This window comes from Callospermophilus lateralis, chromosome 3 (assembly GCF_048772815.1).
Source record: "Callospermophilus lateralis isolate mCalLat2 chromosome 3, mCalLat2.hap1, whole genome shotgun sequence".
NCBI lineage: Eukaryota > Metazoa > Chordata > Mammalia > Rodentia > Sciuridae > Callospermophilus > Callospermophilus lateralis.
Genome location: NC_135307.1, coordinates 78502603 through 78529633, shown reverse-complemented (window position 1 = coordinate 78529633; position 27031 = coordinate 78502603). Strand labels below are relative to the sequence as shown.

The 27031-nt window shown below is 36.2% G+C and overlaps 3 protein-coding genes across 3 annotated transcripts; all 3 read right to left on the bottom strand.

Moving 5' to 3' along the window:
- Nucleotides 1-9009: 9009 nt before the first annotated feature.
- LOC143393903 (olfactory receptor 11H4) lies at nucleotides 9010-9984 on the bottom strand. Its single transcript, XM_076848401.1, has one exon. It carries the CDS (start codon nucleotides 9982-9984, stop codon nucleotides 9010-9012), a length of 975 nt encoding a protein of 324 aa, XP_076704516.1.
- Nucleotides 9985-17570: 7586 nt separating this feature from the next.
- On the bottom strand, nucleotides 17571-18515 carry LOC143393902 (olfactory receptor 11H7-like). The gene has a single exon (XM_076848400.1). It carries the CDS (start codon nucleotides 18513-18515, stop codon nucleotides 17571-17573), a length of 945 nt encoding a protein of 314 aa, XP_076704515.1.
- Nucleotides 18516-23654: 5139 nt separating this feature from the next.
- Nucleotides 23655-25568, bottom strand: LOC143394681 (olfactory receptor 11H6). Its single transcript, XM_077109061.1, has 2 exons — nucleotides 25475-25568; nucleotides 23655-24664 (listed from the first exon to the last, which is right to left on the bottom strand). Exons 1-2 carry the CDS (start codon nucleotides 25566-25568, stop codon nucleotides 23655-23657), a joined length of 1104 nt encoding a protein of 367 aa, XP_076965176.1.
- Nucleotides 25569-27031: the final 1463 nt, after the last annotated feature.

Below are 27031 nucleotides of genomic sequence, written 5' to 3'. Positions count from 1 at the left end.
AATCTTTTATTAGTTATAGGTGGAACAATATCTTTATTTTATTTATTTATATGTGGTGCTAAGTATCGAACCCTGTGCCTCACATGTGCTAGGTGAGTGCTCTACCACTGAGCCACAACTCCAGCCCCAGACTTTGTTTTCTTAATATTGAACTTTGTGAGTTTAAAACATCAGTAACTGATACGTCTTCAAAGCGAGAATCATTTCCTCAGTTGTTATGTCGTTTCATAAACTCATAACATTTACTCCCTAAATCCCAGTCATCTTAACAGCCTGGAACTCTTGTCTCTACTTTCTCTTCCCAGTGAGATATCTATCTTCTAGACTCCACCTCCCTATACAGTAGCCCACAAAGTATTTCTAGGGAGAAGGTGTGAGTGGATGTACTTATGTACTTCCCCTTTCTAAAGGATTCAGTTCTGCTTTGGTTGCTGTATGATGCCAGCAGACATTTTTTTAAATTTTGTTTAAATTTTATAGTTATTTTTTGGTGGGAAAAGAAATCTGATAATGGATATTTCACCATAGCCAAGACAACAATGATCCTTCAGCTTTAAGTTCCAGAAACTTAGGTTCATAAAATCATGTAAGTAGTCAGATTCGAGGAGACGAAAATAAGCTTATTAAATTTGTATAAAGGGTACAAATTACTTCATCCTATTAAGTGCTACAGAATATTTTCTATCATTACAGATGCATTATCAGAATATGCTCATATTCCAAATTTAAACTCCAAGACATACTTGTTATATTCATAGTTATTTAAAGCGGATTGTTTTGTCAGGAGTGAAGCTGAAGAATTCCTCCTTCATATCACCATCATGTTCAGGTTGTACATATTCAAAATAATGGCTATTTTAGCAATAGTGTATTCATCAAGTTGCATGGAAAAAAATCTGCTAACAGTATTCTACAGTATTGTTTTTTAGTACATTGAACTATGACTCATTAAAAAGTAGTGGTTTAGCTATCTCTTGCTGGTCACATACCGTTTTCTAGAAAGTAACTTTAATCTTTCACTAATAACTCATCAAGCACTAATAATGTTCATATGGAATATTTAACATTTCATTTTTCTGACTTTTAAATCAATAATGATATTTCTTTAAAAATTCTTGTGATTTTAGGACTGAAAATGTAGCTCAGTGGTAGAGTGCTTGTCTAGCATGTGTGAGCCCCTGAGTTCAATTCCCAGCACCACAAAAATTTTCATTTATTTTTAAAATTATTTCTTTATGTTTTGTTTGTAGATTTTTCAATGGCTTAGCCATCTCTGTAAAATAACACTGTTCTTGATATTTCAGGTCAATTATAGTTATATAATTAAAAATATGTGATGATTCATACTTCTAAGTAAAACTAGCATAAATAATTTTTCTTCTTCTTCTTCTTCTTCTCCTTCTCCTTCTCCTTCTCCTTCGGGAACTGGGGATTTGCAGGGCTTTGCAAATGTGAAGCAAATGCTTTTCTATTGAGCTACATCCCAGCCCAATTCTTTTAGTCTTCAGTTCTTGGGAATCATTTAAGTTATCATCATTTGCTACAATGACCACATTTAGAAAGGATGTATCTTTTCTTGAAAAAAGAAGTTCAATAAACCTGATTTTGCCATTAATTAGTACTAAAATATTATAGTTCCACAATTTAATCTATAATATGCTAAAATTGATCATAAACAAGCTATAAACTACATGTGCATTATTTTTTCTCAATTTTTATATAATTTTGTGTTATTGTTTATAAGGCAGCCTTAAAATATCACCTGCTTTAATGTGGTTCTATTAGGAAGACTAGGAAATACAGATGGTACTATAACACGCGCACTCTTTATATCCTGTTCAAGGGATGAGTCCACAGATCAAGTACTTTGATGCTACAACAATGCCAAATTGCTACAAATGCTTCTAACTCTTCCTCTTAATTTCTTTTCTTTTCTCACTGCAGACCATACTTTGAGAAGCACAGTCTAGGCCAGGTCATTTATCTACCTTACTATTGAACCACTTTTATAATTGATCCCCTTCCTTTAATCATGATCGCTTTTCTCTAGTGTGTTCTTTTTCTTATAGTCATAATGATCTTTCAAAAATGTAAATGATCATGTCATTTCTGAGTCAAACCTTTCAAACATTTCTCATTACTCTTAGGATAAAGTCCAAAATACTTGTCTTGATTTATATGACCATAAATGAGCTAGCTTGTACTTAGCTCTATTTTCTCTGTTTGATGTTTTTCTTTACAAGATGAACTACTTTTAGTTTCTTGAGTATTAACTCACTTGCATTTCTGATCCCTTTGTAAATATTCTTCCTTCTTCCACAGTTCTCCTCCATTCCTGCTCACGAATGATTCCCATTCACCCATCAGGTGTAAGGTGAATGTTACATCCTCTTGAAGATTTCCCTGACACCTCCCATAAACCCTTGGACCCTGACTAGGTTATATGCTACTCTCATGTGTTCTGAAAACATCTATATTCACTCCGTTGTAACATTTTAACTAAAATTGGCTCTGCACTTAACCTGTTTTCCCACTACACTGTAAGTGCAGCCCTAGAAAATTCACTCAGTTCAGCTTTCTTACTACAGATTAAGAAGCTGAGGCCTGGGCTGGGGATGTGGCTCAAGCGGTAGCGCGTTCGCCTGGCATGCGTGCGGCCCGGGTTCGATCCTCAGCACCACATACAAACAAAGATGTTATGTCCACCGAAAACTAAGAAAAATAAATGTTAAAATTCTCTCTCTCCCTCTCTCTCTGTCTCTCTCTCTCTCTTTAAAAAAAAAAAAAAAAAAAAAAAAAGAAGAAGCTGAGGCCAGAGAGGTGAAGTGACTTATATAAGGACACATATCTTGCTGATGTACAACTGGGGTTGGAATGGATTGCCTGTTCACTGCTTGTTCCAACAATTACACTTTCTCTGGGTTTTTGTGGGGTAAAAAATTAAATAATTTTCAGCATAGTCAGGTCTGAAATTGGTAAAATACACTTTCAAAATGTTCTAATATTCAATATCAAACATTTTTGGGGGATGAGTTTTCAGTCAACTGGAAGATTCAATTAACTAATACACTCTTTTCCCTTTTATTTCTGAGGGTGAGATTTTTTTCTTCTATTCCTAGGCACTACGGAAGAGTAGATGACTATTTCTATAGTAATGACCACTAGAGGGCAGAAAAATATACATGGATTAGTAAAGTCATGTTCTGCCTTATAACGAGATTCGTAGGTTTAAGATCTATATATCTATTTATTTATTTTGTTTTCAGATTTCTTTGGAAAAAAATTCATTAATTTTTTTACTTTGGCATGATTAATACAAACATTTAATGTGTACAACTTGGTGATGGAGACAACTATAAATCTGTGAAATCATCACAATAATTTACTTCATAAGCTTATCCATCATCTCTTCAAAAATTTCCTCTTATCCTTATTTGTCATTTTATTATTACTATTTTTTGATAGTAACAACATAGATCTATCTATAGTTAACATAGATCTATCTTCAGCATATTTTAAGTGTAAATATGGTTAAGTACAGGTACTATGCTTTACAGTATGTCTCTAGGACTTACTCATTTTGTGTAACTAAAACTTTGTACCCCCTCCACCCCGACTAATGGCTCCTTGTTTTACCCTTCCCCAACAAATGCAACCACCAGCCTATGTAAAGGAACACCTGTGGAGGAATACCTGTGAGGAGGTGCACAAAGAACAGACACAGACACAAAAGTATAAGCAGGCAGGCAGGCAGGATGGAGCGGAGAGAGTGAAGTGAGGTGGTGAAGTGAAGAAGTGTCGTGTCCACTCCTCCTTCCTGCCAACTTTATTAACTCAAAAAAGGTTACATATTAACCATAACACCTGACTACACTCGATCCAGTATTCTTTTAACCCTGAGTGTTAGCTAACTGAGATAAGGTCTAGGTTAATACAAACACAGAGCCTCTTACACCCAAGCTTGTGGAAACCAGATAGTGCACCCTCATAGTTATCTTAATAGCCTCAGGGGGAAACTGCTGGGCATTCCATTTGTGGGAATCAGGGGTCCAGTTACCCCTGCCCCCTGGGAGTTTGCTCACCCAGGGAATGCTTCCCTATTTTCATGGTCAGAATACCTAAAATTCTATTCTCTGCTTCTGTGAGTTTAACTATTTTACATTTGTCATATGTGGCTATTTGTCCCCTGCCTGGCTTATTTCACTTGGTATAATGTCTTCCAGATTTATCCATGTGGTTGTAAATGGCTGGACGTTCTTCCTTTTTAGGGTTGAATAATATTCCAGTGAATGTACATACCACATTTTAAAAAATCTATTTGTCCACTGATGGACATTTGTGTTTCTGTGTCTTAGCTATTGTGAATAATACCACAGTGAACACGGGAGGGCAGATATTTCTTCAAGATCTTGATTTTAATTCCTTTGGATATACCCCCAGAAATAAGAATACTGGGTCCTATTGTAGTTCCAGTTTTGAAGAACCACCATTCTGTTTTCCATGGTGACTGTATCAATTTACATTATTACCAATAATGTACCAGAGTTCCCTTTCTGCCACATTATTGCTAATACTTGTTATCTTTTGTCTTTTTGATAATAGTCATCCTAATAGGAGTGAAGTGATATATCTATCTCATAGTGGTTTTGATATACATTTCCATGATGAAAAATTCATCCCTTTAAGTGTACAATCTAGAATTTATAGTGTAGTCACAGACTGTGCAACCATACAATGATCTTTTCTTGAACAATTTCATCACCTCAAAAAGGAACTGGGTACCTGGTAATAGCCATTCCCTTTCTTTCTTTCCTCTAGTTTTTGGAAACAATTATTCTACTCTTTGTCTCTTTGAATTTGTTCATTCTGGACATTTTATGTAATGGAATCATACAATATGTGGCCTTCTCTGCCATGTTTCACTTAGCATAATGTGTTTTTCATTTGTATCATTTTATCAAGTCTCGTCTGTGTTGTAGCATGTATCATGCTTAATTCCATGTTTATGGCTGAATAATTTCATTGTTATTTATATAACACATTATCTGCTCATCATTTGAGGGATAATAAAGCCGTTTCACTCTTTGGCTATTATGAATAATGCTTTGTGTGTGTTTTTACATGTAAACATATTTTAAATTCTTTTGTATATACTTACACATTTTAGGTCATATGGTAATTCAATTTTACTTAGGGAACTGCCAAATTGTTTTCTAAAGAGACTGCAGCATTTTACATTTCTGCTAGCAAGGTATGAGGCTCAGATTTTTTTTACATCCTGGTCAATACTTAGTATTGTCTGTCTTTTTGACTCTAGGTTTGCTAAGTGGGTGTGAATAGTGTCTCATTGTGATTTTGATCTTTCTTTTCTTAATGATTAAGGATATTAACTATCTCTTCATGTGCTTATTGGACACTTGTATAGCGTTCTTTGGATACATGTCTATCCAAGACCTTTTCCTATTTTAAAAATTGGGTCATTTAAGTTTTATTGTGGAGTTGTAAGAGTTCTTTATGTATTTTGGATGCTAAACTTTTATTAGATACATGATTTACAAATATTTTATTCCATGAGTTATCTTAGTTTGTTCAGTTTTTATAAGAAAATATCATAAACTTGGTAGCTTATAAATATTGGAAATTTAGTTTTCATGGTTCTGGAGTGTGAGAAGTAAGATCAAGGCATCAACAGGTTCAGTATCTAGGAAGTAACTATTTCTTAGTCCAAAAACAGCACCTTCCTGTCCTGAGGCAAAAGAGTGTCCTTGAACCTGTTTGATAAGGGCAATAGTTCTGTGCCTGAGGATCTGATATTATGACCTAATCATCTCCCAAAGGGACCCACTTTCCTAAACCCTCACCCTGGGCGTTATGATTTCAACATGTGAACTTTGGTTGGGGGAACACAAACATTCAGACCATAATAGCTGTTATTTCACTTTCTGAATAGTTGTTATTTCCCTTGAAGCACAAAAAAAAATTATTTTGAAATCTAATTCATCTACTTTTTTCTTGTTTGCTTGTACTTTAAGTATCATATCTAACAAACCATTGCTTAATCCAACCTTCTGAAGGTTTAAATATGTTTTCTTCTAAGAGTTTTATAGTTTTAACTTTTGCATTTAGGTTTTTGATACATTTTTGCATTTTTTTTGATATATAATGTGAGGTAAACATCCAACTTCATTCTTTTGATAAGGATATTGACTTAACCTAGCACCATTTGTCCCATACCATTTTGGGCACCTAATTTAGCAATGCTTCTCATAATTAAAATGCACATTTCCTTTGTCCCAGGATTTATTGTTCCAATTATGAAATGTCAATATGGACATATTCAAGGACATTAATTGAAGTATTATTTTAATTATAAAGTCTTAGATACAATATAGTATTAATAATTGAGTAGTGAATATATAAATTATGAAATGGTCACAAAATGGAACACAGTATATTTGTTAAATGAAATGAGGTAAAATTATATAAACTATAATTTTTTTCTTTTGGTACTGACAATTGAACCCAGGGGTGCTATCACTGATTTATATTGCCAATCCTTTTTATTTTTCATTTTGAGATAGTGTCTTGCTAAGTTACCTAGGATGGCTTCAAATTTGTAATCCTCCTGTCTCAGATTTCCATGTCACTGGGATTATAGGCATGCACCACCATTCAAAGCATATGAACTGAATTTGAAAGATACCATGATTTTGTTGAGTTAAAAATACTTATCTTTAATCTGATGTTTATTCAGCTCTATCATTTTCCAGTCATAATTCTAAGTGCTTTACAAGAATCGATTCATAACAACCCAACAACCCTAAGGTGTTGTTATTATCCCATTTTATAGATGAAGTAGCTGAAGTTCATAGTGTTCAAGCAAGTTGTCCAAGATCACATAGGTAATAAGAAGATGAGTAGGATAAATAAGTCTGACTTCAGAGTGTCTACTCTATCCAATTCCTTTATGAATCACCAACAGATTTGTGTGTGTGTGTGTGTGTGTGTGTGTGTGTGTGCTGGGCCAGTACCTCTTGTATGATGGGCAAACATTATGATTCTGAGCTACATCCCCAGCCCTTCAGTCCCCTTATGATGGTCAAATTATATATCTACCAACTTGGTTTATAAACAAGCCATCTTTAAGTATTAAGGTTTCTATGAGTGTAGCAAAATTCTGAAAGATAACTAGCAAACTGTTCATAGTCAGTTTTGAAAGGTAGGAAGCAGAGGAGAAAAAAAAACCTGTGTGCTCCACACCTCCCAAAATGTCTCTTACTGTGCTTTGGTCTTTACATAAATTATTTCATTTAATACTTATCATTTTTTGAGGCGGGGGGGGGGGCTAGAGATTGAGCTCAGAGGCGCTTAGGCAGTGAGCCATATCCTCAGCCCTCCTTTTTTCATTTTTGTATTTTTGAGAGAGAGTCTCAGTAAGTTGCTTAGGGCCTGGCTTAGTTGCTGAGGCTGGCCTAAAATTGTGATCTTCCTGCGTCAGCCTCCCAATTTGCCAGGATTCCAGGCATGCAATACCCTGTCTGGCCCTTATGATAATTTTATAAGACATACTTCATACTCATTTTACCGAATAAGAATTTAAGAATATAAGTTTTAATTATTTTTCTCAAGTTGCATGGAATAAGATGACAAGTGGCCCTCCAGGTTGAAAGAACAGTCTAAGAAAGAAGCACAGGTGATAGGGAGTGGAATAAAGTGACTGGCCTGACAAGAGCTGAGGGTTCATGCTGGGAAGTAATGGAAAAGAAAGAAGCTAGGTTTAGCAGGGCCATGTTAAGAAAGGTGTGGAATGTCAGAGGAGGTTAGACACATTGACTCTGAGGAGCGGAGAGAGGATTGGTAGGACTGAGGGTGAAAATGGAAAATCCATCATGTAAATGGATATATGAAACCCGTCATTTTATATACTTCCAAATTGCTTCTATTTGTTACATCCACCATCTATTATTTTGTAAAAAAAAAATTGAGATAAAATATCCAGTTATAGTTAGAAAGGGGCCAGAAGTTCTGGTGTGCTATTGCACAGTAGGGTAACTATAAATAAAGAAATGAAGTGTACATTTCAAAAAGCTAGAAGAAAGTGTATTAAAATTTTCATCAAGAAATAACGAATGTTTGAACAGATATGCTTACCCATTTATGCTGATTTAAAACATGTAATGTATACACATTTTGAAACATCACATGTTACTACAACTTTTATTTTTCTGTATCAGTTAAAAAATAAATTTAAATGAAAAGAGATTTAAAAAGCACTTTTAATTTTTTGGGGTGGTGTTGGGGTTTAACCCAGGACCTCATGCAAGCTAAGCAAGCTATCATTAAACTATATCCTCAGCGTCTCAAAAAATTCATTTTAAGTCTTACAGTATGCTTTCTATAGTAGTACTGCTGGTTCCTACCATGCAGAGACTACCAGGAATGCATCGATAGTTGAACAGCATTGTTTTATTGTCTTGTTGCAGGGAAGAATAAGATATACAATGATAAACCATCAGCCATCTTAGTAGGAGAGCATCTCACATTTGTTTCCAACTGGAAACAAATCCTATCATACTTGAAATTATTGTGGTTATAAATCTCAGTATTATTTATCTATAATCCAACACAACTAGGATTTTATATACCAGTGGTACAATTAGATAGATTTCTTTTAATTCCTCCTTGGAGTTTTAACAAGAGCTTTTCAGCTTTTGATTTGTTTTTCCAATGTTGATTATGAGTCCTCATGCACAAAATCATCCATTTTATCTTATTCAGCAATCCTGTCCGATCTTTCCAATCAGGACAGGCTTGAACAAATTTCATTAGGTGTTGAAGACTGGTGCAGTAAGGTTTAAGTAGTCAGTACCAAAAATATATTTATACTGGGCACAATTCCAGGTGAAATATATGATCTCTGACTCCTTAAACTGAGGACCAGGTGGCACTGAAAGAACTAATACACCTCCACCTCGCTCCTCATTATAACTTGGGTTATGCATTCTTGACTCATAAGTTTTTACCAATTCTCATTCCAAACAAGACATTTCTTAGGGCAAGTTTCATGTCCTTATTACGAAGACTATAGATTAAAGGATTAAAAAGGGGAGTCATTACTGAATATACTAATGTGACAATCTTCTGCATCAAAGTTGGGATGCCATATGTAGGGCTCACATACATTACCATGACTGTCCCATAGAAAAGAGACACCACAACTAAATGAGAGCCACAAGTAGAGAAGGCTTTTCGTCGGCCATCTGCAGAAGGGACCTGAAAAACAGCTCTGAGCAACAGAGTATAGGATCGAAGAATGTACATAATAGTAAGAAAGAGGACAAGGGAACTCTGAGCATAAAAAATAGTTTCAGTAATGGTAGCTGGGGCACAGGACAAAGCCATCAATGGGTCCATGTCACACAGGAAGTGATCAATGATATTAGAGCCACAGAAAGGGAGTTGGGAGATGAAGAAAATGGGGACTGGATATCCAAGAAATCCAATGAGCCAACATAAAGATACCAGTGTGCTACAGAGCCTTCCAGTCATGATGGTAGGGTAGTGCAGTGGACGGCAGATGGCCAAGTATCGGTCATAAGCCATGACTGCCAGGAAGAGACATTCAGTGGTGCCCAGTGAAAAGAAGAAATAGAACTGGAGGAAGCACCCAGAAAATGAGATGGCCTTGGTCTTGGAGAGAATGTTGGCTAGCATGTTAGGAACAGTGGAAGAAACATACCAGATCTCAAGGAAGGCAAAATTTCCCAGCAGAAAGTACATCGGGGTGTGTAGCCGTGGGTCGCATCTAACTGCACAGATGATGGCGCCATTTCCCAGCAAAGTCAAGATATATATCATCAAAAACAAGGAAAAGAGGAAAATTTGTATCTTCCAGCAACCAGGAAATCCCAGGAGAACAAACTCAGTCACAGTATGTGATGCTGATCTGTTCATGGGACCTAAATCTATGAAGAAGAAAGACATGAGTTTAATCCAAATTTCCTTACTTTCAACCTGTCTCTCGGACTTAAAATCTTTTTACTGAGGAGGAAACTTGAGCTTACAGAAAACTATATGAATATTCTGAGACCAACTGAAACAAATCCTATCATACTTGAAATATGGTTATAAATCTCAGTATTATTTCTCTATAATCCAACGCAACTAGGATTTTATATACCAGTGGTACAATTAGATAGATTTCTTTTTATTCCCCCTTGGAGTTTTAACAAGAGCTTTTCAGCTTTTGATTTGTTTTTCCAATGTTGATTATGAGTCCTCATGCACAAAATCATCCATTTTATCTTATTCAGCCCAAACTAGACCTTTAGTAACAAGAAATCAGTACACTACCACATGGAAATAAAACTCACAATAGGACATTGGCCTTTCAGAACAGTCTAACCAACTGAATTGTCATAGACATTATTATATCCACCACTGAGAGCTGCTCTTAAATTTTCCTTTAAGGGTTTTATTTTTAAATTTCACTTTAGCCAGTTGAATAACACCTAAAAAAATCCTTATTCTATCAAATATCTTTACTTCAAAGAATAAGTATTATTTTTCAATATCTTTACCTATTATATGTTCATTTTAATTTTTTTTTCATTTAATCCTCACAACAAGCCTATGAAGAAAGTAATATTCTTATCCTCATTTAACGATGAGAAAACCAAGGCACAGAGAGGTTAAGTGTTTTTTTATACACACTATGCAAAACAAAAACCAAAACAACAAAAAAAGAAAACAAACAAACAAACAAAAAAACAAGACTATCTTACTTATCATTTTCAAATCCCACCTAGATGTAACAAAGGAAATTATGTTGTTGATACAAGGGTTTAGTTTATTTAGTAAGCTTTCTGGATGATAAAAATAAAGTTTTTTTTTTTCCTAAAAGAATCTGAGATCAATGGGGTTTTAGCTACAATTTTATCTGTTGGAATTAATTTTAGCTACAATTTTATCTGTTGGAATTAATTTTACTGACTGAAAGAAAGAAAAGGGACATTTTGAAATACTTGGATAGCAAAGGACTTATGTATTTAAGAATTGAACAAGTAAAATTTATAAATACTTATGTTTAAACCAATCTTGTAACTGGTTAGTATTTAAAATGAACCCATTAAGAGTTTTTAAAAATATGGTAGTTTCAATATTGAGCTTTTGTTAATTTCAGATTTCTTGTCTTGTGTATTGGAGGTCAGTAACTCTTCCAGGAACGCAAGAGAAAAGAATTTGAAAGACAATTAAAAAACATAGAATTTGAAGGAAGGCTCATATATGTTCCACTTCAATATCACTAGTCCCTTGTTCATAGTTTTAAAGGAAGCACAAAAAGGGAAGTTTTGAGCATCCAATCTCTAATGTTGTCCAGCTTTCCAATTATTGGTGAATTCAAATACATTTGTTTAACATATTCCTTGACTTAGCTGCTCAACAGGTGATTCATTTTTTCTGCTTGAGGTCAGGGACCAGTCTAGGCTCATAGATTTAAACCGGAAATGAGAATTATGAGGTCTGAGACTCCTGTCATTTGTCTGAGAAATGGACTGTGCCTGCTTAATGTGACTAACAGTTCAGGATGCCGTCCCTTGTACACTGACAACTTCACACCACATTTCATCTTTTCTACCACCACACCTTGTAAGAGATTTATCAGCAGCAACGTTATTATTCTTTTTCCTCACGTCTCTGGGAAAAGTGTAGCTACTTAATGAAATAATCAAAGAGGAGGAGAGTTTAAAGGAAAAGCCTGAGTAATCAATTCCAGAGTTTTCACATTGATTATAATGAACCGAGTCAACAAACTTCTACATAATCCCATACTCTAAAATTACCAAAATTACTTTCTGGAAACAGTGAGGTTAGTAGACTAAAATCTTCATCATTTTAATGCCATAAACGTAATGTTTCTCATGTTTTTGAGATTCATAAATCATTATCTGGCCTACAATCCTAGGGAAACAGTTTTTTTTTTTTTTAAATATTTTCCTCTCCAGTGCAAGAAAACAAACAATGAACTTATCAACCCACCAGTCCACCTACTGCAAGTATGGTAGCTTACTTAGATAGCCTCCTTCCAAATGACCCTCACTTAGTATGTTCTCTTCATAGGTAGCCTGAGAGAAGAAACATGTCACTTGATTATTCCTGAAAAATGAGATTGTTTTCTGAAAGATTATCTCTTATAATCTTAGCTATGAAATCACAGAATTGAAAGAAACTGTATAATGATCCGTTCTAACTCCTCATTTTACAAGTGTGACTCAGCCATGGGGTGTAACTTTTCATTCAATGAGTGTGTGTCCTGTATTCACATATGGAACTTTTATATTACACTATTACATTACCTCCTTTGAACTTCTCCAGACTGATAAAGTAAAAGGCACTCTGTAATGCACTACAGAGGGGGTTGTAATAGGGACCCTCAGTCTTTTTCTCTCACACATGCAGACGGCTTTCCTGGATCAGCTTGGAGAGAGGAATGGCTATGATGGATTTGAACATCACCTCAGCATCAAGCATCTCCTCCCTGGCTTTATGAGAAAAAGTCCAGGTAACACCAGGCATTGTATATGGTTCATTGCACTTCATTTCTGGAAGTCCAGAGACTTGTTTTCCAGGACTCTGCAGAATCATTTGACATGCGAAGGATATTAAATCTGTTTCATTTTAGGAATTACTGTAAAACACCCCTGGGTACCTCCCCAAGTGATCTCTGAGGCTTTCCTTCTTCCCCTGGAGTGCATTCTATTTCTAACCTTTGGGACTTGCCTTGTTTCTCTCTATATTAACTCTAGTATATAGGCTAAAAGGAAAGAGAAGATCCAGGGGAAATATCAGATAAATTTTAGGAGGCTTTCTATTGGAAAGAGATTGAATTTCATTAAGGAATCACTTTTGAGGGGATCAATGGTAGTTTTATGTATGACTACAGTTCTAATACTGAGATGTTTGTGAGAAAACCATTCCTCTCTAGCTTAAAATACTTCAACTTAAACAGAACTCTATATTCTCTTGGTTACTTGAAGATTAAGTCCATTGGCAACAACATCGATAGAACTGGAGATCATTGTATTAAGTGAAATAGGGACAGAAACACAAGTACTGTATGATCTTACTCATGTGGAATCTGAAAATGTTGATCTATCTCATAGAAGTTGAGATTGTATGTGAAATTGATATTCAGTGACACTCTTCACACTACAGCATGTCTTAGTTGAGACACGAGAGTCTAATTTTTTGACAAGCTTTTAGGTAATGTTGACTTTGCTAGTTCACAGGCTATACTAAGTAGCAATGGTCTAGATTAGTGATTTTCAGCCTTGTCTTCTCATCTTAGCACCACTGGGGAAAACTCTTGATATCCAGGATTTATGGTAGACAAATCAGAATCTCTCATGTGAGCCCAGGCATCAGTATTTTTTGTACTTCTCCAAGTAACAAGTGGTTCTCCAACTTTAATGTGCATATGAATCACCTGGAAGATTGTGTTATGCTGCAGATTCTTATTCCAAAACTCTGGAGTATTACCTGAGATTTGGAATTTTTGACTAATTTCCAGATGAAGCTCTAGTATTTTAAGTTGCAAGGCTCCACACACAAGACAGAGGATGGACTCCTTTAATGAGTAGTGGGGGATAAGAAAATCAGGTAGCTTATATTAATGACTCATAAAAGTTAAGAGAACTAACTTCCAGAAGGCAGCAGTGGCAAATGTTATGAGACCAGGATTGCATTCCCTTGGATTAGAAAGAATTTCAGATTGGAGAAGAGTAGGAGACCAAATATTTCCAAGGGTGGGTATTCTGATGATATAGAATTTTGAATTAGTTCAATTGGTTCTAATAAAACCATATGTGGTTATGCATTTACATGCACATATATGCATAATAATTTATATCAGTATTAATTCTGTTACTTGTGGGCAGAGGGATTGTGGAGGGAGGGTGAGTAATTTTGCCTTTAATTTTATACTATTTGTGTTGTTTGAAAATTTTATGATAAGCATGCATTATTTTGCAGTAAAGATTCATATCCATGTGTGGATTTAAAACATGTTTCATAAGTATTAAAATTCTAAACAGTTAATGATTTTATGACAAAACCATATTTACTTCCTGGGAGGATTGGTTCAAGAACTGGCCCACTGACACAGTTTTACAAACTGTTCCTTTCCCATGTTATTCTGAGTCAAGCACTTTGCTATTGTTAGGACTAAAAAAATAAGATACTGTCTTTCTTCAAATGGTTTATAGTCTAGGGAAAGAGACACAGACACATAAGACACGCTTAAGTCTCTTATGACACCTAGATGACACATGGAACAGTTTGGTGATGTGAAAAAGGCTTTCCAGAAGTGATATCTATGTTGAATATTAATGAAAGAGCAGGTGTTTGTCAGACGCAGTTACAAATTCAACATCTAGTAAGTTGCAGCAATAGGATACTATGAGTCATTGAGTTTTATAAAAAACATTTTCTATCCCTCTGAGCTAATGAATTTAGCTGGATCACTGAACTATTAGGGCTGGTTTAAAGAAAAATTGAGATGGGCAGTTCAAGTTTGTCTTTGGCACCATCCTAAGCTGTGGGGTGCCGCCCTGCCCATGAATAAAGCCTTGAATAAAGGGGATATTAGACTGGCATTTCTACCCACGCGCTGTGCAAAGCAAATGGCCTTTACCTTCGCTCTCAATGAAGTGCTTCAGCTCAGTACTTGAGCGTTACCCAATGGGATTGGGCAACACCTTTTGAAACCTTATCTCCTGACTTATTTGGTTAGAATATTATATAAAATGCCTTTTCCCTATAAATAAAAGGGTTCCAGGTGCACTCACTCTCTTGCCTTCCAGTGTGGAAGAGGACCTTGAGGTCACAGAGCTGACAGCAACCTCCGCTTTGTGAAAAATTGCTTCCGTGTCCATGTGGTCTTTTCGCCACCAGCCCAAACCATTCAGAGTGATCCCAATTCCATTGTTAGTGTGGGACATGGGCGATACTAAGCAGATTTTCTGATTCCGTTTCCCACCTTTTTAAGGCTCCTCTGCCCATCCTGAAGCATAGTGTTCTTAATCACCCAGGGGGATTTTCAAGGAGATACCTCTTGGTCTGTTAGGCAAGAGCTTTTCTTTTTCTTCTAGGCTATGGCAATGTTTCAACATTTACATCTGTTAACTGTCTTATTGCACAATTTAAACTTAGGGTATAAACTTAAAGGAAGTTTATTTTTCTTCCCAACATGTCTATTATAAACACTTCCTGATGATCTATTTAACTCCACTTATGGCTAATACCTTGGGCCAGTAAATAGCTTTTATGACTTTGTCTAGTATTAATACATGATCTTTTCATCCAGATATTGTAAAGTCCAGTACAGTCTAAAATCAGAATTTTAATTTTTAAATTCAAGATTGGGTTTAATCCAAGCTTAGTTTATTTTGTTCCCTCTGATCTTTTATTCTTTCTCCCTATATTACTATGATGCTTCCAGTTACTCTAAGTTCAAGGTCGGGGAGAAGTTGAGAAGTCAAGGCCAAAAGGCTATTCCTTGACTGGTGTAGGTATGGACACACACACACATTCACACACACACACAAACACACATACACGGTTGTGTGGGTAGGGGGGCTCCCCAATGTTTTTTCGCTGACTTGCTACTTACAACTTCTTTCATCCTGTTTTCTGGTGACCTACTTACTCCCTGTGGACTCACTTTTGGGATTGCTTTACTTCTCTGAGTGGTACTTTTGGGTGGAATCCCTTTCAAGATTGCCCAAGTTATCTTCCATGGGGTCTAATGAGGTCAGATAAAGGCATTCTATATATTGTGGAAATAGAGTTTGCTCTTGCTGTGTGCATCACTCCAGCTCGGCTTTCAGAGCCAACTCTTTCACAATCAGCACTTTTTTTTCAGATATGAATCAGGGAAAGTCCAGGTGTCTATCAACTCCAGGAGACAAGGCCAAACCCTCTGAGTGGTCCTTTTGATGTGCCTGTCACTTCACTGAGAGGAATTTCCTATCTACAACTCTCATGGAAGTTATCCTCACTCATGGATTCAGCCTGATTTCCAGCCTCCCCTAATACACAGTTGATGAGGATTATGAACTAAAAATTGTGAAGTTGGAGTCATACTTAGTGAATCCAACAATGATGTGTTGTCAAAAGTTCAGGACAGCTGGGTGTGGTGGTGCACATCTGTAATTCCAGTGGTTTGGGAAACAAAGGCAGGAGGACAGCGAGTTTGATGTCAGCCTCAGCAATCGATCGAGGCTTTAATCAATTTAGGGGGACCCTGTCTCAAAATAAAAAAGAAAATAAAAGGATGGGGGATGTGACTCAGTGGTAAAGTGCTCCTGGGTTCAATCCCCAGTAACCCTGCCCCCCCCCCAAAAGAATCTAGCACAACAGGCATGTTGTTATGTGTTTTATTACAGAATCAGTAGACAATCTGTAAACAAATAACTGATTTATCTCTTTAAAAAGTTATGTGGAGGGCTGGGGATGTGGCTCAAGCGGTAGAGCGCTTGCCTGGCATGCGTGCAGCCTGGGTTCAATCCTCAGCACCACATACGAACAAAGATGTTGTGTCTGCCAAATACTAAAAAGTTATGTGGACAGAGTACCTTTCTGGAAGTAGAAATTAAGATTTTTTAAAAGTTATTTTTTTTTTTTCTGTTGGTTTGGAGCTCATCTTTTCCCCTGGAACACATTTTTTTTTTTTTGCTGATGCATTATAATTGTACATAATGGTGGGATTTGTTGTTTTATGTTTGTATATGTATAAAATATACAATATAATTTGGTCAATATCATTGCCCAGTATTTCCCCTTTACCTCCCTCCCTCCCTCCCCCATAACTTTCCTCTACTCTACTGAACTCTTTTCAATTTTCATTAGCCCTCCCACTCTGCTTCACCTTTATTTTCCTTTTTCCTTCCTGACTTCCTCATGTAAAAAACTGTGACTCTTGACCTTCTGAGTTTGGCTTATTTTGCTTAATATAATATTCTCGAATTCCATCCATTGTCCTGCAAGTGACATAATTTTATTTTTATTTATGGCTGAATTAAACTCCATTGTGTATATATACCACATTTTCTTTACCTTTCTGTTGATGAACACTTACATAGTTCCATAGTTTAGCTAGTGTGAATTATGCTGCTATAAACATGGGTGTGCTTGTATCACCATAGTATGGTGACTTTAATTCTTTAGGATAAATACTGAGGAGTAGCATAGGTGGGTAATATGGTTATTCCATGCCTAGTCTCTTGAGGAACCTCCATACTGATTTCCATAGTGGCTGTACTAATTTATACTGGTGTCCCACCAGTGGTGTAAAAGTGTTCCCTTTCCCCCAATCCTCTTCGGCATTTCTTATTGTTTGTATTCTTGATGACTGCCATTCTGCCTGGTATGAGATCCTGAACACATTTCTGAAACTGGAAGCTCATCAAAATATGATTAGATAGTGAATTTGATTTACACAAAAGGACTATGATGGCTATAATTAGCCTTCAACTTGCCCAAAGAGTGTCACTGGGTTATTCAAACCTTATTCATGAGCTGTGGATAATTCTCATACTACAGATGACATGATGGAGGGCACATTTCATGTCCTTGTTCCGTAGGCTGTAGATGAAAGGGTTTAAGACTGGTGTCCCCACAGAGTATATCAGTGTGATGATCTTATGAATAGCAAATGAGTTGTCAGATGTGGGACTCACATACATCACCATTATAGTTCCATAGAACAGAGACACCACAACCAAGTGAGATCCACAGGTAGAGAAGGCCTTTTGTCGTCCAGCTGAAGAGGGAACCTGCAGCACAGCTCTGAGCACCAGGGTGTAGGATCCAAGGATATACAAAATGGTGAGAATGATGATGAAACAACTCATAGAATGAAATACATGGCCTACAATGGGTGTTGGATCACAGGACAATGCCATTAGCGGTTCCACATCACACAGAAAGTGATCAATGATGTTTGCACCACAGAAAGGAAGTTGAGAAATGAAGAAAATGGGAATAGAATATGCAAGGAAACCAATGAGCCAACAAAGTGACACCAAAATACCACAGAGCTGGCCAGTCATGATGGAGGGATAGTGCAGTGGTCGGCAGATGGCCAGATACCGATCATAAGCCATGATGCAGAGGAAGAAGCATTCAGTTGTGCCCAGGGAAAAGAAGAAGTAGAACTGAGTGAAGCAGCCAGAGAAGGATATGGTCTTAGTTTTCCAAAGAAAGTTGACCAGCATGTTGGGTACTGTACAAGTCACATACCAGATTTCCAGGAAGGAGAAGTTGGCTAGGAGTACGTACATAGGAGTATGGAGTCGGTGGTCCCACCACACCGCACAAATGATGGCCAGGTTCCCAGTCAGAGTCAACATGTAGACCAAGAAAATCACTGAGAAAAGGGTGATCTGCATTTTCCAGGGACCAGGAAAGCCCAATAAGACAAAATGTGCCACTGTAGCTCTCTCTGACTTATTCATGATTCCCTGACTCTGGAGAGAAAATAGACAGATAATAATGATTTACTTTGCTGCTGAAATGTCTTGAAGCTTTTCTTGAGACAGGGAATTTGACTCATGCAGGCAAATGTACTGGCTATTCTAAAACAAGTCTCAAACAAATCCTGCCCTATTCTGAATGTGCCCTTTGGCCTCATTATTTTTTTTCCATAAATTCTAGGTTGTTTGAATTTGCAGTGGCACTAGATAAAACTCAGTTAAATTTTATCCTCCTTAGCTCAGTGGTAGAGTGCCTGCCCTATCATGTGCTAGGCCATGGTTTTCATCCCCAGTGCGAGGGTGGGCAGGAGACAGAAATTTTGAAATAGAGGCAAAAATGATTTGTTTTATATGTAGTTTGTTTTTCATTGAAAGCTGCTCATACACGACAATTATATAGTGCTATTCACTTCAAAATATGAGGACATGTATGCATGTATGCCATAATTTCTTCTTTCTTTCTTTTTTTTTTTTTTTGTTCTAAAGACTGAAACCAAGGGTGATCCACCACTGAGCCACATTTTAATGCCCTTTTTAAAAATTTCTATTTTGAGACAAGATCTTGCTCAGTTGCCAGGCTGGCCTTGAACTTGTGATCCTCCTGCCTCAGCCTCCCAAGTCACTGGGATTATAGGTATGTCACTCCATGCAGTTTATGCCATCATTTTCAAAAGATTTGAATTTTACAAATTATAGTGGCTTGTGCTTTGACATTATTTCAGATTTTTTCTGGAGCTATTTCCATTAGGAAAATTCATCTTCAATCAGTTTTTTTAAAATACTAGAAGAAAACCAATGAGGATATACACATGGAATTTTTAAAATACATTTTGTTTTACCCAATTAAAGAGATTTATATGGTGCTTTAGCTCATTTAGAATTAGGTAATTAATCATTTTCTTTTAGCAAAGAAAAGTCATTATTAGTCATTCCCTGATGATTAATTTCACATGGTAATTAATCATAATTCATACACATTTAAAGAGAGGCATTTCATTGGAAGACAAATGTAACGTGAGAGGTACTAGAGAAAAAAATTTACAATAACAAAAGAGTTTCTCTTTTAAAGCTTTTTCTATTAATGCTGCCAGAATTTTTCCTTAAAATCCATTATTTGGGAAATTTTGTTTTAGTTCATTTTAAAAAAAAACCCTCAATATTCAAAGTAACAAAGTACAAGACAAACATGTTGTTTCAAAAATTAATTTCCTCACATTCTAAAGATTTTCCTTGTTTCCTTAGGAGATCATTACCAAAGAAGTTATCTATCTATCTATAGATCTACAACAAAGGCATGCTGTCCATTTACAACAACTACTACTTCTACTACACACACACACACACTTACACACACACACATACATATATATATATATTATTTTATGTGGTGCTGAGGATTGAACCCAGTGCCTCACAAATGCAAGGCAAGCACTCTGCCACTGATCTACAGCCCCAGCTCAAGAAGATATATTTTTAAGAATCAAAAACAACTCAGAGAAAAGATTACAATGGTATTTTTAACATATTGTGATAGCCAAAAAAATTTTAACAAGATACTGTTAACATTTTTGATTGATGAGAAGAGTTAGACTTAAACCTTCTTTATATATATGTGTGTGTGTGCGTGTGTGTATACACATATCTATATATAAAATTTATAGTACTCATTGAATGTAAATAAAAAAACCTCTCCTGTATTGAAATCACATTAAATAAATAAATATATTTATGATTATGCAGCTGTTGCAGCCTCAATAAATTAGTAATACATTAAATGAACTATGAAACCCATCTAGAAGCAGCACAACCTCCCTGTTGAGCTGATCATGTAAAAGCAGGCTGTGATCTGGTAGACCAGAAACCATGATAAGAAGGAAACTGAAAGATGAGGATAAATGACTTTTGATTTTTCAACTAGGATGATTATTAAGAACTAAACAAACCTTCATTTTAGTGAGGTTCCATGAAAGAATGATTCCCCACTATAGGAACTGTGCACATTTTCCATCTTTCCAGGCAAGAAACTTCTCAACCGGAGGAGAGAGCAGAGAACAGCTACTTACCATTGAATGTAGCAGCATCAGCAAGGATTCTGAACTTAGATTCATAGACTTTGACTCTAAAACTAAATGCACAGGACTTAGTTTATGTGTTCAAGGTACAGACTACTTTTGCTGATATTAGAAACAACAAACAAACTTATAGAAAAACTTTTAGTAGCAGGGAAAGCATGATAAGTGAATTTCACAGATAATTTCAATGTACTTGTAAGATGCATTTCCTAATATATCCATCATTAAACTCTATATGAAATCTTAACCTTCATACACATGAATTTGACTTTTTATTTTCTTTTCTAATGTCACTCTTTCCAGGTGCAGATGAGTAATGGAATGGTTAAAGAAGATAGAACTGAGAGTAGACAAAAACAAAACAAAATAAAACAAAACACACCATGTTATTCCAGTCTCAGTGGATAGAACTATTTCCATACCATTTTGCTCAACTTCTCTACAAAATTAGAAACTTTCCGGGTGCCTCAGCCATTTCCCAAGAGGGGGAAGACCTGGAATGACTTTGTGAACACTCAGCGCACTGATTTTTAGAGTCCGTGAATTCCATGGTGATCTAAACACTCTGAGGAATTTTATTTTTCCCCTAATACCACAACTCTTTCCTAGATGATCCTGAAGGACATCTGCACAGAGGGTACAGAGATCTCTCCTTTTCTGGCTCTAAGGTGGAGGTCCAGTGTGAGAGCTTCTTGCATGACTAATTTTACTTGCCTTGTACCCTAAGATCCTAGGGGCCTATTTTTCACTGTGTAGAGATTCTGGGCTGGTCCTACTTATGCCTCATGTTTGCCACTGTTGAGACTTCACAGGTCTCTCTTCCAGTGAGCCTGTAATTTTCCATGTTGTCCATAGGGACTTTCTTCTTTCTTGCCTGGGGGTTTCATTGATATTCTTCAATAACTTGATCTATGGGGATTATTAAAAATAGCATGCTACATCAACTTGGGGAGAGATCCTGTGGTCTCCTTAAGCTCATGTTTCTCAAACAGGGGATGGATTATTGTGCCACAGGATACACAGAGTCCCCAATGAAATGTCTTTCTGAAGGGCTAATTTTACTTAGAAAAATAATTTTATATGTTAGGGATTAGAAAGTACAATTTGCGATTTTTTTTTTAAGATAAAACTTTGGACTTCAAAGAAATGTCACAGCCAAATGCTCCATGTCCTCTGATCACTGTTGCCAAACTTGCTTTGGTAGAAATACACTAAGAGCCTCTTAGCACTGGTGGCCCAGTTTCCTTGCATTTCTCATTTCATTGTGAAATGGTCATAACTAAAACGATGAACTCTCATTTTAGAGGAGTGGTCCTTCCGCTGATGACCTTCCTGTTCAGGATAGGTTTTGGAAATTCATTAATTTTCTCTGAATACTTTTATGACCAAGACTTTGTCCTGTAGGCTCCTGAGAGGAACACATTACCTATACTGTACAAATAAAAAATATATTGAGGGTATTGTTATTCCATATTACACAAGATATGAAGGTTATCACATTGACTTTGGAGGAAACAATATGAATAAAGATTCCAGATGAGAGTAAAAGTGTTTGAGGTAAAATAAGAGGGCTGATCATCACAAAGTATAAGGCTCACACTGTGGGTCAGTAGGAGAGAAGTGTGAATGGGGCTTTGGGTTACAGAAAGAAAGTTTTCAATTATTCCTAAGTGATAGAGGCATGAAGCATAGAAGGGTGATGAATACTGTAAGTTTGGTGTGAAAGACAGCTTCAAACTAGGGAAGATGTCCATTCCTAGTGTTTTTTTTTTTTTTTGTGGCTTCTCAATCTGTTATCTTTAAGAATATTTATTTAATGAATTTAAAAGATTACACTCTTTTCCAAAGCTTCAGGTACACATGCAATTGATTTCTTACATCAGCTAAGGTTAAGACCAGCAAATAAAATATACATAATAGAAAAAGGATGTATGTATGTAAACATATATACAAACACATGTATTGTTGATTATATATATATATATATATATATATATATATATATATATATGAACAAAATGTAATTACTCAGTGAGGCCATGTATGTTAATGTATCTTAAAAATATTTTATTGAGCATTTATCACCAATGAGCTGAAACAGAACTGCTAAGGGATTGTGAAAGATAAGTTTTCCCCTCTCCTTATAAGTATGAATCAGAATACATTTACTAAAGCCATTCTCTACTACTATTATAAGTAACTAAGGTCAAAAATGACACACTTAGGGGCTGGGGATGTGGCTCAAGTGGTAACGCTCTCCCCTGGCATGCGCAGGGTGCTGGGTTCGATCCTCAGAACCACATAAAAAAAAAATAAAAGATGTTGTGTCCACCGAAAACTGAAAAATAAATATTAAAAAAATCTCTCTCTCTCTCCTCTCTCTCTCTTAAAAAAATGACACACTTAGAATGTAAATTACCACAGCTTCTATGGAAAAAAAGAATGGAGTTTCCTCAGAACTCTAAAAAGAGAACATTTGTATGATCTAGCAATCTCATTCCCCACTATATAACCAATGAAAATGAAGTCAGGATACAAGAGAGATACCTGCATATTGGTATTTATTGTGGCACTATTCAAGATAGTTAAGATATACAATCAGCCTAGGTGCTCATCAATAGATGAATGGATAAAGAATATATGGTGTGTGTGTGTATGTACATGGTGTGTGTATATATGTATGCACATATATGTATGTATACATACACAAACACATATGAAATACTGTCATTTGCAGCAAAATGAATGGAACTAGATGATGTCATTTTGTTAAGCAAAATAAGCCAAATATAGAAAGTGCAGTATTGCTTGTTCTCTTTCATATGTATGAGACCCTGGATTCAGTCCCCAGGACCATGGGGGAAAAGAAGTTGACCTGATAGTAGAAGAGGGATTGCAAGGGACAGGAAAGTATGGGGGAGGGGGAACAAAGGTAGAAGGTGGATGAACATGATCAGTAAATCCCATTATTCTGTACAATAAAAATAATTCTTTAACCTCTTAAAAGAAAAGTGGCCTGTTCAACATTTATTTCAAAGTGGTCTCAGCTTTAACTAGTTATTAATCCCAGGACTTTTTTAAGGGCATTTTTCATGTCTTTGTTTCTGAGACTGTAGATAAGGGGATTTAGGAATGGAGTCCCTGCTGAGTAAACCAAAGTGACGATCTTTTGCATTCCTGCTGGGTTCCCTGATGTAGGGCTCACATACATCACCATAAGGGTTCCATAGAATAGAGACACCACCATTAGATGCGACCCACATGTAGAGAAAGCTTTAGTTCGACCAGCACCAGAGGGAACACGAAGCACAGCTCTGAGCACCATAGTATAAGATCCTAGGATGGAGAGGAAGGGTCCAAAGATAATCATTGAGTTGAAGGTGTAACAGATAAGCTCAGTGGAAGGAGCAGAGACACAGGCCAGGGCCAACAATGGGCCCGGGTCACACACGATGTGGTCAATGATGTTAGGTCCACAAAAGGGAAGTTGGGAGATGAGGACGATGGGGACTGGATAGCAGAGGAATCCACTCACCCAGCACACGCAGATCAGGGTTACACAGAACTTCCTAGTCATGATGGATGGGTAGTGTAATGGACGGCAGATGGCCAGGTACCGATCATAAGCCATAACTGATAAGAAGAAACACTCTGTTGTACCCAGTGAAAAAAAGAAATAGAATTGGAGGAAGCAGCCAGAGAAGGAGATAGTCTTAGTCTCAGAGAGGATATTGACCAGCATGTTTGGGACAGTGGAGGAAGCATACCAAATTTCTAAAAAGGCAAAATTTCCCAGGAGGATGTACATTGGTGTGTGGAGTCTCCTGTCCCATTTCACTGCGTAGACAATAGCTCCGTTCCCCAGCAAGGTCAGGAGATAGAGAACCAGAATTAATGAGAAGAAGAAACTCTGCATCTTCCTTTGACCATGGAAACCCAGGAGGATGAACTCAGTCACAAAATGCACTGTTCTGTTCTGGGATCCTAAAGCTATTAGAAAAACAGAAGTAACCAAGAAATGAACAATGAGGTACTTTTGAAGGTTTTGCTCATACAATACTGGAAAATGTACTAAGTATTTTTACACCATCTCATTTAGTTTTCCTAATGAGCCTTTGAGTTGTAGGGAGGTCCACTTTATCCTCCTCTTTCATAGATAAGAAAATTGATATTCAGAGAGATTTAAGGGTCTCACTTAGATATGTGCACTCAGTAAATCCTAGAAATACTGGTATATTTGGAGATGGATTTGGAATAGACCTCATTTAATTTCAAATGTTCCTATAACCCTGAGTCTTAGTAATGTTTCATCTTTAATGGTAAAAATCATTGCCCCTTGTATATTCTATGTATGAATATAAACTTTGATCTCATCCTTTCATTTCGCTGAAAAATTTAGTATAATTATGAAAAACAACTGCCCAATGATACCTCCAATAAAAAACAAGTAAGATTGGAACTGTGGGATCAGAGTCTTGAGCCCACTTACATTTGTTACTTTTAGGGAGGTGCTGTAGAACACCTCAGAATCTGTAAAATGTTGTGAGAACTACCTACCTAGTTCTTTCTAGATCAGACTCTTCCCAAGTAGTGTCTGGATTTGGTGAACAGTCCAGCTCATTCCTCTCCTGAGGAACTCTGGTTGTCTCTGAGTAGTTCATGTTGAGCAAAATTGGTTTACTTTTATTAATTTTACACATTGATTTTGGCACTCCCCAGGTAAACTTAAACTCTCCTGAAGCTATACAAAGGAAGTCTAATTTCCCTTTCATGATGGTGGTAGTGAGGTCTTAAGTAATTGAAGTCAGCTGTTATATCACTTGTACATGATTTCTTTTGTGGACCATGGTTCCCCTGGCTTCATCTCACTTCCACTTCCCAAACTGCACTCTTCTACATTGTGGCTTGGTTCGTGAGACACCTTGCTGCTGGGTAAGTCTGTTTCTCTAGTATGTAAAACCATGTGCCTTCATTTTTGCTAGAATTAAGCCGTAAACTCTATAATAGATCTCTTTATCATCTTACTTTTATTTTATGTATGAATTAAATAATTAATAAAAGGGTCTCTTTAGGATGTGCAGAGACCAGAAAGATCTTTCTGATATTGGTTGCATCAAGAGTTGAGACCAGACTAAAGAAGTGGATATTTTGCTAACAACCTTCTTAAAACTATTGATTCAGGCTTATTTCTATGACCTAAAATTTCTTGGTTAAAGTATGATATTTGACTGAGTAAGCCAACATCAGTATTTTAGATTTAACAATATATTGTCTTTAAAAGTAGGATAATTGATGACATTATTTATTAATGTCACTGTGAAGATACTCACAAAATTCCATAATTATGCCATTTATACAATCTGCAGAGATCAAGAGGTTTGCTTCTTCATACTTGTTCAAACCTGGACAAATTCAGAATGATAAATGTCTTATTGCCAAGATAATTTACAATATTTTTAGATATTTAAACTTACAACATTTTTAGAATAATGAAAACATTTATCTAATGAACATGATTTTAATGAAAATGTACATTTTCTCCAAGTGATTTAGTTCAATGGATTATAATTATGATGACCACATGTACCGAAATTTCCAGAAGAATTTTAATTTCAAATATACTTTCCATAATAATACTTACATTTACCAGACTACATGCTATCATTCTGAGTTTGAAAATAGCTTGCAATAAAAAGGTTAGGTGCTGAATTTAAATTTTAGCACTTTATTTATTTATTTAGGCACTTGACAAATATTTATTTATTGCTAATTATTTTCCTACCATTGTGGGGTTCAATAGTGAACACAAAGAATAAAATTCTTCCCCCATTACAAATTTATTTTGCCAAAGCAATCAAGAATGCTGCTACAGGGCTGGGGTTGTAGCTCAGTGGTAGAGCACTTGCCTAGCATGTTTGAAGCAATGGGTATGATTTTCAGCACTGCATAAAAATAAATGAATAAAATAAAGTTCCATTGACAATTAAAAAAATTACAAAAAAATTCTGCTATATCATCAGTCCCATGCATAGATAATTTCTTGAGCTGTGTGTTTTGCAGTGTGCCCATCTATATACTGTGGGTCATAAAAGATATTTATTCCAGTTAGGAATACTTAAATAAATCTATAGTGCAGCTGGCATGACAACTTTTATTTAGTATCAAAACAGATATTTGAGGCTTTTTAAGACACTAGGCAATAACATGAGACACAAATTAACTTACCCTACTCACAGACCAGGAAATTCTTGATATCTTCCAATGCATTGTGTGTGATCCAGAACCAAAACTTGAGTCTTGACTCCTACTTTGGTAATTATTAGATTTCATGATAGCCAAGATCTTGTTGACATGTTTTTCTGCCAGAGTGAAATTTTAGCTATATAAGATCAGAGAAAGATAGATAAACTACACAGATGATTCAAA

Coding starts and splice junctions, on each gene's coding strand:
- LOC143394681 (XM_077109061.1), bottom strand. CDS start 25,568: ATGGTTTTACATACTAGAGAAACAGACTTACCCAGCAGCAAGGTGTCT. Junction 24,665..25,474: donor GTGCAGTTTGGGAAGTGGAA/GTGAGATGAAGC, acceptor TACATTTTCCAG/TATTGTATGAGCAAAACCTT.
- LOC143393902 (XM_076848400.1), bottom strand. CDS start 18,515: ATGAATAAGTCAGAGAGAGCTACAGTGGCACATTTTGTCTTATTGGGC.
- LOC143393903 (XM_076848401.1), bottom strand. CDS start 9,984: ATGTCTTTCTTCTTCATAGATTTAGGTCCCATGAACAGATCAGCATCA.